Raw genomic sequence first — 12,153 nt, forward strand, 5'->3', positions numbered from 1 at the left:
GGGATTGCTTAGGAACAGGTAGAATTGGGGGTTACAGAGGAAGGGCAGACTGGATGGGTCAATTGGCCTTTATCTGCTGTCATGTTTCTATGTTTCTATAGTTACCTGATGCTAGGGTCGACCTTGGGGAGCAGAATAAAAAGATGTAGGTGTCATTGTAGATAATACGCTGAAATCTGCTCATTGTGTGGCGGTGGCCAAAAAAGCAAATAGGATACTAGGAATTATTAGGAAAGGGATGGTGAATAATACTATAATGCCTCTGTATCGCTCCATGGTGCAACAGCACCTTGACTGTTGCGATTAGTTGTGGTTGCAGTATCTCAAAAAAGATATAGTGGAATTAGAAAAAGTTCAAAGAAGAGCAAACAAAATGATAAAGGGGATGGAACTCCTCACGTATGGGGAAAGGCTAAAGAGGTTAGGGCTCTTCAGCTTGGAAAAGAGATGGATGAGGGGAGATATGATTGAGGTCTACAAAATCCTGAGTGGTATAGAACGAGTAGAAATCGATTTTTTTACTCGTTCCAAAAATACAAATACTAGAGGACACTCAAAGAAGTTACATGGAAATACTTTTAAAACAAATAGGAGGAAATATTTTTTCACTCAGTGAATAGTTAAGCTCTGGATCTCTTTGCTGGAGGATGTAGTAACAGCGGTTAGCGTATCTGGGTTTAAAAAAGGTTTGGACAAGTTCCTGGAGGAAAAGTGCATAGTCTGCTATTGAGACAGACATGGGAAGCAACTGCTTGCCCTGGGATTTGTAGTATGGAGTGTTGCCACAATTTAGGTTTCTCCCAGGTACTTGTGACCTGGCTTGGCCACTGTTTGGAAACAGGATACTGGGCTAGATGGACCACTGGTCTGCCCCTGTATGGCTATTCTTATGTTCTAACTAATATTTGTTGAACAGAATTCTAATATATATGGGTTTTTATAATATCCAAGACGTAACTTACAAAATAAAAAAGAAAAATACCTATTAATGAACAGTCATCAAACTCTTTTGCCAGTTTTGCCAAATCTGAATTCAGTTGGTCCCGTTCTTTTTCACTATTTTTTAGTTTTCTGTTCAGGATTTCATGACCTTCAGACATCTTCTGAGAAACCTGCATAACTGGAATTCAGAAGAATAATAATTACATTTCTGTTAGCCTGATCGATTTTAAGAATACTTTTGGGCTCATTTTCGAAAGAGGACGTCCATCTTGTGACATAAATTGGAAGATGGACGTCCTTCTCCCAGAGACGTCCAAATAGGTATAATTGAAACCTGATTTTGGACGTCTCCAACTGCAGTCCGTCACAAGGACGTCCAAAGTTCAAGGGGGCATGTCGGCGGCGTAGCGAAGGCGGGACTTGGGTGTGCCTAACACTTGGACATCATTGACCCATAATCGAAAAAAAAAAACAAGGACGTCCCTGACGAACACTTGGACGTTTTCACCCGAATGTGTTTTTTTAATGAATAATGCACAAAAAGGTGACGGAAATGACCAGATGACCACCGGAGAGAATCGGGGATGACATCCCGTTACTCCCCCAGTGGTCATTAACCCCCTCCCACCCTCAAAAAACATCTTTAAAAATATGTTGTGCCAGCCTCTATGCCAGCCTCAGATGTCATACCCAGCTCCATGACAGCGCATGCAGTTCCCAGGAGCAGTTTTAGTGGGTACTGAAGTGCACTTCACACAGGCAGACCCAGGCCCATACCCCCCCTACCTGTTACATTTGTGAAGGAAACAATGAGCTTTCCAAAATCTGCCACAAACCCACTTTACCCATATATAGGTGCCCCCCATCACCTGTAAGGGCTATGGTAGTGGTGTACAGTTGTGGGTAGTGGGTTTTGGGGGGCTCAGCACACAAGGTAAGGGAGCTATGTTCCTGGGATCATTTTATGAAGTCCACTGTAGTGCCCCCTAGGGTGCCCGGTTGGTGTCCTACCATGTCAGGGGGAACAGTGCACTACAAATGCTGGCTCCTCCCACGCCCAAATGCTTGCATTTGGACGTTTTTGACATGGACAATCTTTGCTGTCAAAAATCGTTGAAAAGTCAGAAACGTCCATATCTAGGGACATCCAAATCTAGGGACGTCCAAATTTAAGGATTTGGACGTCTCTGACAACATTTTTGAAACCAAAGATAGACATTCATCTTGTTTCAAAAATACGGGTTTCCCCGCCCCTGGATTTCGCCGTTTTGCAAGGACGTCCAAATCGCAACTTGGACATTTCTTTCAAAAATGCCCCTCTTTATGTTAAAGATAACACATTTATTCAACAGCTGCCTGTTCTTGAAGAGTGTCGATATGAAATTCTGAATATAAATGTATACAATAAAGAGTTGAGGTGTTCTTATCTCCTGCCTTTATCATACTTTAACGAAAGTGGCACTGTTAACATCTGTCTAGTAGTATCCAGGGTGTACAGGGCCTTCATTGAATGTTTGCTCGACGAGGTATGACAATGGGCAGGTAAATAAGGTAAAGGAGTGAATAGATGGATGGAGTGAACTTTGTAGGAAGAAAAGCAGTGAGACTGAAGTAGAAGAAGAGGCTGAAGTCTATAAGAGGGTGAGGAGTATGGGAAAAAATGTAACTTCCATGACACAGGGCCGCAGTTGAAGCAGAGCCAAGAAGAGGGACTGTACTGGAGCCATAAGAAATAGCAGAGAGAAAGTATAAAAAATTTAGAGAAGATGTTTCACGTGCCATTAGACACATGGCTTCTGGAGCGAAGGCCCTGGAAGGATCGGGGTGACCTAGCAGTCACCCCAGACTAGGCTGTGAGGGTAAGCATATGGGCTGCAAGTCCTCCACAGTCTATAGTAGTGCTATAGAAATGATAAGTAGTAGTAGTAAGGACAAAACATAAGAAAACCAATGGACTGCATTAGGGGCTTATAGCTCATTTAGGGCCCTGTTTACTAAGCCGCGCTATAGGGGCACTAGTGTTTTTAGTGCACGCTGATTAGCGCGTGCCAAAAGCTAGACACACCCATAGGAATATATGGGCATCTCTAGCATTTAGTGCACACTAATTTTTAGCACGCGCTAAAAATGCTAGCGCACCTTAGTCAACAGGGCCCTTAGTTATGTTTAAACAAATAAGAGATCTGCATGAAAAATAAATATTTAATTTTATTATTTTGACTTATGAAAACCACTTGTCCCTGAAACATGCTCAAAACAGAATAATCATTTGTACAAAAGAGATGATGTGAAGATGTGATTCCATGTGTGAAAGGACAGTTTAATTTTACTTCCAATCTTTATTTGATCTAGAATTCAAGGTACTTGTTATTGAATTTTCTTATATTTGCAATCATATTCAATTTGTTCTATGTAATCAGAACGGTTTGTAAGTTCCAAATTTGATATAATGTGAGCCACATTGAACTTAAATTCTATTTGAGATAATGTGGGATATAAATGTCATAAATAAATAAATAACACCAAGCTTCCCAAGGCAGATTACAACAATAGTGAAGACGAACCCATCAGTAAACAGGATATCCTCACTGAAAATTGGCCTTGTATTACTATATAAAACTTCTAGTTTTTATTTCATGATATTTATATTTACAAATGGGAAGCTTTCAAATAAATTAAAAAGTGTCAAATAAGTAAAAAAAAAACAAAACAAAATTTTTGTCCTCCATCTTTTAAGGCACTGCCTATCCAACTGGAACAGCTGTTGACTTTTTACAGATGGACCATGAATAGGCAGTCCGTTATTTTTAATAATCTTTTCAATAGCGTTTCCTATTGTTTTGGCTGAACCAGTGTGGTAGCAATCTCTGCCTGCTGGCTTCTACCCATATAATGGGCTAGACAGAAACATGATGGCAGATAAAGGCCAAATGACCCATCCTCTGTAACCCTTAACTCTTCCTTTTCCTAAGCGATCCCACGCCTTCTTAAATTCAGACACAGTCCTCGACTCCACAACCTCCACCAGGCGGCTATTCCATGCTTCCACCACCCTTTCCATGAAATAATACTTTCTTAGATTACTCCTAAGCCTATTCCCTCTTAACTTCATCGTATGCCCCCTCGTTCCAGAGTTTTCATTTAGTTGAAAAAGGCTCACTTCCTGTACATGAATGCCCTTGAGATACTTAAACGTCTGTATCATATCTCCTGTCTCTCTCTCTCTCTCTTCCCTCCCAGCGTATACATGTTGAGGTTCATAAAGCCTGTCGCTATATTTTTTGTGTTCAAGACCACTTACTAATTTTGTAGCCACCCTCTGGACCGACTCCATCCCGTTTATATCTTAGGTGCGGTCACCAGAACTGCACACAGCACTCTAAATGGGGCCTCACCAGAGACTTATCCAATGGCACTATCACCTCCTTTTTCCTACTGGTCATCCCTCTTTTTATGTACCCAAGAATCCTTCTGGCTTTGACCGTCGCTTTTTCTACTTGCAAATACATGATAGTCTCGTACCATCTCCTGTTCTCAATCTAACCTACTTGGTCCTAATATACAGTGCTATCTATTACACAAACAATGCAATCAAATAAAAATAATACTCACATTAAATATACATCACAATATACCTTTCCTCTATGAATATGGGGGGGGGGGGGGGAACATTTCTCTCTTCCCATTATCCTGCACCCCTCGACCCCTCCATGATCTGATATTTCTCTCTGCCTCCCTCTGTTGGTTCAGCATCTGCCCTCCGCGCTCCCCTGGCCCAGTCTCTCGCTCTCTCCCGGCCCAGTCTCTCGCTCTCCCCCCCCCCCCCCCCCCCACGTAATCCAGCATCTGTCCCTTCTCTTCCACTTCCCCTTTGTTCCAGGTCTCTATCTCTCTCTCTCCCCTCCGCTCCTCCAGCCCCAGGCCATCATCACTCCACTCTCTTCCTCTCCACTTTGCTGCAGATTTCTTCCCCTCTCCCCACAACCAGTTTGGCATCTCTTTGTTCCTGCCCAGATCCAGCATATCTGTCTTCCTGTCCCTCTCCCATCCCTCCTGCAGCCACGTGAATCCAGCATTGCTCCAGTTCTCTCCCACCCCCACCCCCACCAGTCCACCACATGCGGCATAGAGAGTGCTGAAACCTGCCTCTCTGGCGAAATGCTCGTCAAGGCCAGCTTTCTTTTTTCCATTATCGGGTGAAGCTGGCCATCTCAAAGCACGCCCCCGTCCTGCCTTCGCTACCTTACCGAAACGCCCCCTTGAAGTTTGGCCAGCTCCGCGATGGAAAGCACTTGGCGCCGGCCAAAATCGGCTTTCAATTATACCGATTTGGCCGGTTTCAGGAGATCATTGGTCATTTCCCGATTTGTGTCGGAAGATGGCCAGTGATCTCCTTCGAAAATAAGTTGGATAGGGTATCTGTACTTAAAAATATTGTTCACTAACACTAATCAGCAACAACAACAAAAAAAAAAAATAGAAAACAATCGTACAGTATAAGGCATGATTCTGCTTCTTGTACAGCACAAATATAAAAGCGGTATATGATAGTATTTCAGAATTGTACAGAAGCAGTGTGAACAAAAATACAGAGCCGAGCAAGGGAACCATATTTGTATACTGCATGTTCAGTCTCATGAGTTGTCTTCTACAGCAGGCAGTGTGAACCAGGCAGCGCTAACTGCTTTCTCTTCGCCAGTCAATAACAGTTTGAAGCAGAAATAAAACTGGAAACTCTCTGGATCTAAGAATGAGAGTAACTATAAAGAAAGTGCTGTAAATGTAAACAAACAAACAGGAATAGGTGTACTGCATAAAACTCACTGTGCACAAGAATCTGACCATGGTTTTCTTGCTGCAAAAGCACAGTCTCAAATCATAAGTGGTTTCCTGGGTGGAAAAACAGGCTCTCAGGACACATAGAGGGACAATTTTCGATATGACGTCTAAGTCCGACTTTGGACATTTTGCAAAAAACGTCCAAAATCCAAATAGGAAAGAAGATAATTTTCAAAAGAGAAAAACGTTTATCTTTTGTTTTTGAAAATACAGTTCCGAACAATGTTTTTTGATTTGGACGTTTTGTTTTTTGGTCCATTTTCAGAAAAAAAAAAATATCCAAGTGCAAAACACACAAAATCAAGCCATTGGAATGTAGGACACTGGACCCCCTGACATCTCAGGACAGCAGTAGGGCACCCTAGGGGGGACTGAAGTGGACTTCATAAAATGCTCCCAGGTACACATTTCACCATTGCTTCCTTATCTTGTGTGCTGAGCCCACCAAAACCCAGTACCCCCAACTGTACACCACTACCATAGCCCTAACAGGTGAAAGGGGCATCTATATGTGGGTACAGTGGGTTTCTGGTGAGTTTTGGTGTCCTGGCATGTCAGGAGGACCAGTGCACTACAAATACTGGCTCCTCCCATGACCAAATGCCTTGGATTTGGCCGGGTTTGAGATCGCTGGCTTCGGTTTCCATTATCGGCGAAAACCGATGCCAGCCGTCTAAAACCCGGCCATCTCTGACATTTGGCCGGCCCCAACCGTATTATCAAAACGAAAGATGGCCGGCATCTTTTTCGATAATACAGTTTGGGACTGCTCTTTGTGGCGCCGGCCAAATAGATGGCCGGCCATCTATTGGGCCGGCGCCGTTCGATTATGCCCCTCTGTCTGTTTAAATATAAGGTATGTTTTATGTGCATTTTTAAAGAGGTTGCATTGTTTCCTGTATTATCTGATTTTTCAGTTATCTGACAATGGGCCAATCCCATTTACGTCAGATAATCGAGAATGTACTGTATTTATCATTTCTATAGTGCTACTAGATGTACACAGCACTGTACACAAACAGGTATGAGACAGTCCCTGCTTGACAGAGCTTACAATCTATTCAATACAGACAAAGAAGGTATTACTACTACTACTACTACTACTTAACATTTCTAAAGCGCTACAAGGGTTACGCAGCGCTGTACAATTTAACATAGAAGGACAGTCCCCTGCTCAAAGAGCTTACAATCTAAAGGACACGTGAACTGTGAGTCTGATAGGGGCAGTCAAATTGGGACAGTCTGGATTTCCTGAAAAAGTTAGGTGCCGAACGCAGCATTGAAGAGGTGGGCTTTAAGCAAAGACTTGGGCAGGGAGGGGGCTTGGCGTATGGGCTCGGGAAGGTTGTTCCAAGCATAGGGTGAGGCGAGGCAGAATGAGCGGAGACTGGAGTTGGCTGTGGTGGAGAAGGGTAATGAGAGGAGGGATTTGTCCTGTGAACGGAGGTTTCGGGTGGGAACGTAAGGGGAGATGAGGGTAGAAAGGCAGTGAGGGGCAGCAGACTGAGTGCATTTGTAGGTAAGAAGGAGAATCTTGAATTGAATGCGGTATCTGATTGGAAGACAGTGAAGTGACCTGAGGAGAGGGGTGATATGAGTATATCGGTTCTGGCAGAATATAAGACGTGTAGCAGAGTTCTGAACAGATTGAAGGTGGGATAGGGGGCTAAGAGGGAGGCCGGTGAGGAGTAAGTTGCAGTAGTCAAGGCGAGAGGTAATGAGAGCGTGGACGAGAGTTTGGGTGGTGTGTTCAGAGAGGAAAGGGCGAATTTTGCTGATGTTAAAGAGGAAGAAGCGACAGGTCTTGGCTATCTGCTGGATAAGCGCAGAGAAGGAGAGGGAGGAGTCAAAGATGACTCCGAGGTTGCGGGCAGATGAGACGGGGAGGATGAGGGTGTTATCAACTGAGATAGAAAGTGGAGGAAGAGAAGAAGTGGGTTTTGGTGGAAAGACGATGAGCTCGGTCTTGGACATGTTCAGTTTCAGGTGGCGGTTGGACATCTAGGCAGCAATGTCGGATAAGCAGGCTGATACCTTTGCCTGGGTCTCCGCGGTGATGTCTGGAGTGCAGAGATACAGCTGGGTGTCATCAGCATAGAGATGATACTGGAAACCATGGGATGAGATCAGGGAGCCCAGGGAAGAGGTGTAGATTGAGAAGAGAAGGGGTCCAAGGACAGATCCCTGGGGAACACCAACAGATAGCGGGATGAGTGGACTCTGAAGGTGCGGTGGGAGATACATTTATTATGAGAATGATTAAAACAGATGTGGGTACATAACAGGTGAATAAGAGGTTAACAGTTAAACGTAGCCTCAAAAGGTGAGTTTTTAACCTGGATTTGAATAGAGGCACAGCATGACATATTTTAGACTCAGGAAGGAACAGTGCAGCAAGATGAAAGGAGAAGATAAGAGAGACTTACCTAATGAACTGAGCTAGGGGAGGAGTGTAGGGAGAGATAAGAGTGAAGAGATACTGAGCAGCTGCAGAATGAATGAACTTGCAAGTCAATAAGAAGTTGAATTGTATGCGAAAGCAGATAGCGAACCAGTAAAATGACTTGAAGGGGTTATGTGAACTAACTCTTGCTAAATATCAGCACCTCTTCTGGTTCAGAACAAACTCTAGTCTAGACTGTGACTCATTGGAAGTAGAAGTGAGTAGAGATCTCAGGGATCAACAGCCTCCCACCATAGAATCTTCTACTCCATGGGTGGTAGCCCTACATAATTGTTACATTCCCTAAAGTGTGTACCCCAGGTCTTCACACAGAGAATCCACACCGGGTGATGGACCAAATCATGGGGGTGAAGGAGATGGAGGACGGCTTCATCTCCAAATGTAGATGTTTGTCCTTAACATCTGTTTATATTTAATTGTTATGTCTTTGATGTGCCAATCAGCAACCTTTTATCCCCACTTCAGTGTCAGATTTGAATATATGTTGAAACCCTCTCTGCTCAGTGTGCAGCAGAGGCTAAGAAAGCAAACAGAATGTTAGGTATTATTAGGAACTGAATGGAAAACAAAAATGAGGATGTTATATTGCCTTTGTATCGCTCCATGGTACAACTGCACCTTGAATAATGTGTGCAATTCTGGTTACCGTATCTCAAAAAAGACACAATGGAATTAGAAAAGGTACACAGAAGGGCGATGAAAATGATAAAGGGGATGGGACAACTTCCCTATGAGGAAAGGCTAAAGCGGCTAGGGCTCTTAAGCTTGGAGAAGAGATGGCTGACGGGAGATATGACAGAGGTCTATAAAATACTGAGTGGAATGGAACAGGTGAACATGAATCGCTTGTTTACTCTTTCCAAAAAGAGTAGGCCTAGAGGGCACACAATGAAGCAATTAAGTAGTAAACAAATAGGAGAAAATATTTCTCACAAAAATGTAATTAAAATCTGGAATTCGTTACCAGAGAACGTGGTAAAAGCAGTTAGCTTAGCGGGGGTTAAAAAAGGTTTTGATAGCTTCCTAAAAGAAAAGTCCATAGGCCATTATTAAGATGGACTTGGGGAAAATCCATTGCTTATTTCTAGGATAAGAAGCATAAAATCTATTTTACTGTTTTGGGATCTTGCCAGGTACTTGTAACCTGGATTGGCCACTGTTGGAATCAGGATACTGGGCTTGATGGACCTTCGATATGTCCCAGTATGGCAACACATAACTAAACTATAAATGCTGGTATCTACACTTGTAAATCACCAAAACGGCCCATATGTATTCTTTAAACGTGGTATTTATTATTATTATTTTTTTTATTTGTACCCCGCACTTTCCCACTCATGGCAGGCTCAATGTGGCTTAGGTACTTATTTGTACCTGGGGCAATGGAGGGTTAAGTGACTTGCCCAGAGTCACAAGGAGCTGCCTGTGCCTGCAGTGGGAATCGAACCCAGTTCCCCAGGACCAAAGTCCACCACTCTAACCACTAGGCCACTCCTATTTTTTTTTTAGTTGTCACAAACTCAGAGAAAGGCGAGCCCTTGGGCAACAGCCGAGGTGGCACCACCCAGTCAACCCAAGGGTTAGCCGGGCCCTGAGTCAGCCAAACTAGGCACACAGTTAAGATAAAAAAGCAAGGCAGACAGATAGACTAGGCCAGAAAAGGCAAGCAGGCAGGACTGGAGGTAAGGCAAGACAGGTGCTAGGAAGCAGGTAGGCAAGGCAAGGCTAAAGTTGACGCTGGCACTGGAGACAAGATAGGGCTGGCACTGGGGACACAGCAAAGCAGGATTAATTAGAGACATGACGAGGCAGGCCAAGGTTCAAGAGACCTGTTGCGAAGGTGCGGTAGCAGCATCCCAGACACCTTTATCAAGGGCACAGCCTCCGACATCACAGGAAGGTGTTCCTGGAATTTCACGCCACTAGCCCTTTAAAAGTAGTGCTTCCTGCACGCGTGCTTAGGAGGGCTGACCCCCACTAGCGCAGTGCTGAAGGCAGAATGCTGGGCCAAAGGGTAACCCAGAACACTAGGGATGGCCAAATCCACAACTTCACATGGCAGAGAGGAGTGCCCAATGTCCAAGGAAACTGCAGGGCCCAGTCCCGGAACCAAGGAGGCGAGTCAGGGCTTCTGCGCACAGCAGTGGCCATGACATTAGTATTGAGTTGCCTGGTTTGTTTATATTAAGGTTGCGGTGTCTTTTTACAAACTAATGGAATACTATTTGCTTCCAATTCTCCACTTGCCAATGCTCCTGAAGGGCTGTGGAGGAGCTGGTTTATGGTATTTTGGATAACAATGACATATTTTGTGCTACTACACCTCTATTCTTTCTCAAAGGATTCTGGAAGAATTGTAGGTTGACTGTGAGACAGCTGCGTCAAGGCATTAGCCACCGCTCCCCCCTTATTGTAAATAGGAAGCCTACATAGGAGGAGCTACTGCCAGGACTTGGAGAACAGATGTGTATTTATCCTGCTTAATTGGTGATTTTTAGATATTGTTTTTATTTTGTATGTTTTTATTGTATATGGTATTTTGTATGTTTTCTGTAACCCACCCAGAACTTTGGATGCAGCGGGATATAAATTTCTTAAATAAATAAATGCTGATGCCACCTAGAGCAGTGCTTCCCAATGTTTTTGTGACTGTGACCCCATGATTGCAGCAAATAAAACTGTATGATCTCCTGGAGGTGCAGATTAACAATGTACCTCAGGGATCTCCGCTTTCACCGTGTCTATTCAATATATGTGTAATCCCCCATTATAAAGGGGATTAAAGAGAACATGTGAGAACAGAGTTAGTGGGGGGAGGGAGTGAATCATGAGGGTGGACAAGAATCCAGCCCAGGTGTGTATTTATGGGTAAGTTGCAGAAAGAAATGTTTCTTGAGGATGAGGGACGAGCGACAGTAGGGGTGGTGTTTGAAGGTAATAAGAGTTGTCTCACAAAGCACATGGTCTTTGGTTGCCTTTAGCCCCGCTGGGACTCTTGAGGAGTGGGGTATCCTGGAAAAGCGAAGATACTAACCTGTAGTTGGTATTCTCCAAGGACAGCATGCTGATTGTTCTCACAAGTGGGTCGACGTCTGCGTGGGGCCAGGAAACAGCAAAATTTTTCCAACAAAAATATAAAACTTTGCAAGAGTCTTCTGGCGCGCGAGTAGCGTGCACCGCGCATGCGCGGACGACTTCCAGCCTGTCTCGAGCGTGCCTCCTCAGTTAAATCAAAAAGCATATAAATAAGAAACCAACTCCAAAGGGGAGGTGGGCAGGATTGTGAGAACAATCAGTCTGCTGTCCTCGGAGAATACCAGCTACAGGTTAGTATCTTCCCTTTCTCCGAGGACAAGCAGGCTGCTTGTTCTCACGTGGGGTATCCCTAGAATCCAGGCTCACTCAAAACAATGAACATTAGTCAATTGGGCCTCGCAATGGCGAGGACATAACATAGATTGACCTGAAAACATAAAGAACTAACTGAGTGCGCAGCCTGGAACAGAACAAAAAAGGGTCTGGGGGGGATGGAGTTGGATTCTAAACCCCAAACAGATTCTGGAGCACTGATTGCCCAAACCGACTGTCGCTTCGGGTATCCTGCTGAAGGCAGTAGTGAGATGTGAATGTGTGGACTGATGACCACGTTGCAGCCTTGCAAATCTCCTCAATGGAGGCTGACTTTAAGAGAGCCACTGACGCAGCCATGGCTCTAACATTGTGAGCCGTGACATGGCCCTCAAGAGTCAGCCCAGGGCATAAGTGAAGGAAATGCAATCTGCTAGCCAATTGGAGATTGTGCATTTTCCAATAGCGACTCCCCTCCTGTTGGGGTCGAAAGAAACAAACAACTGGGCGGACTGTCTCAAGGGCTTCTTCCGCTCAACGTAAAAGGCCAATGCTCTCTT

General features: G+C 44.3%; 1 protein-coding gene across 1 annotated transcript in view; it reads right to left on the reverse strand.

Moving 5' to 3' along the window:
- LOC115461771 overlaps positions 1-12,153 on the reverse strand; it is a 123,189-nt gene that overhangs the window by 36,886 nt on the left and 74,150 nt on the right. Inside the window, exon 6 of the mRNA XM_030191816.1 lies at positions 983-1,120. Coding sequence (XP_030047676.1) covers positions 983-1,120 — 138 coding nt within the window. The remainder of the gene's footprint in view (positions 1-982; positions 1,121-12,153) is intronic.

The sequence above is a fragment of the Microcaecilia unicolor genome, chromosome 2 (assembly GCF_901765095.1).
Source record: "Microcaecilia unicolor chromosome 2, aMicUni1.1, whole genome shotgun sequence".
Lineage (NCBI taxonomy): Eukaryota > Metazoa > Chordata > Amphibia > Gymnophiona > Siphonopidae > Microcaecilia > Microcaecilia unicolor.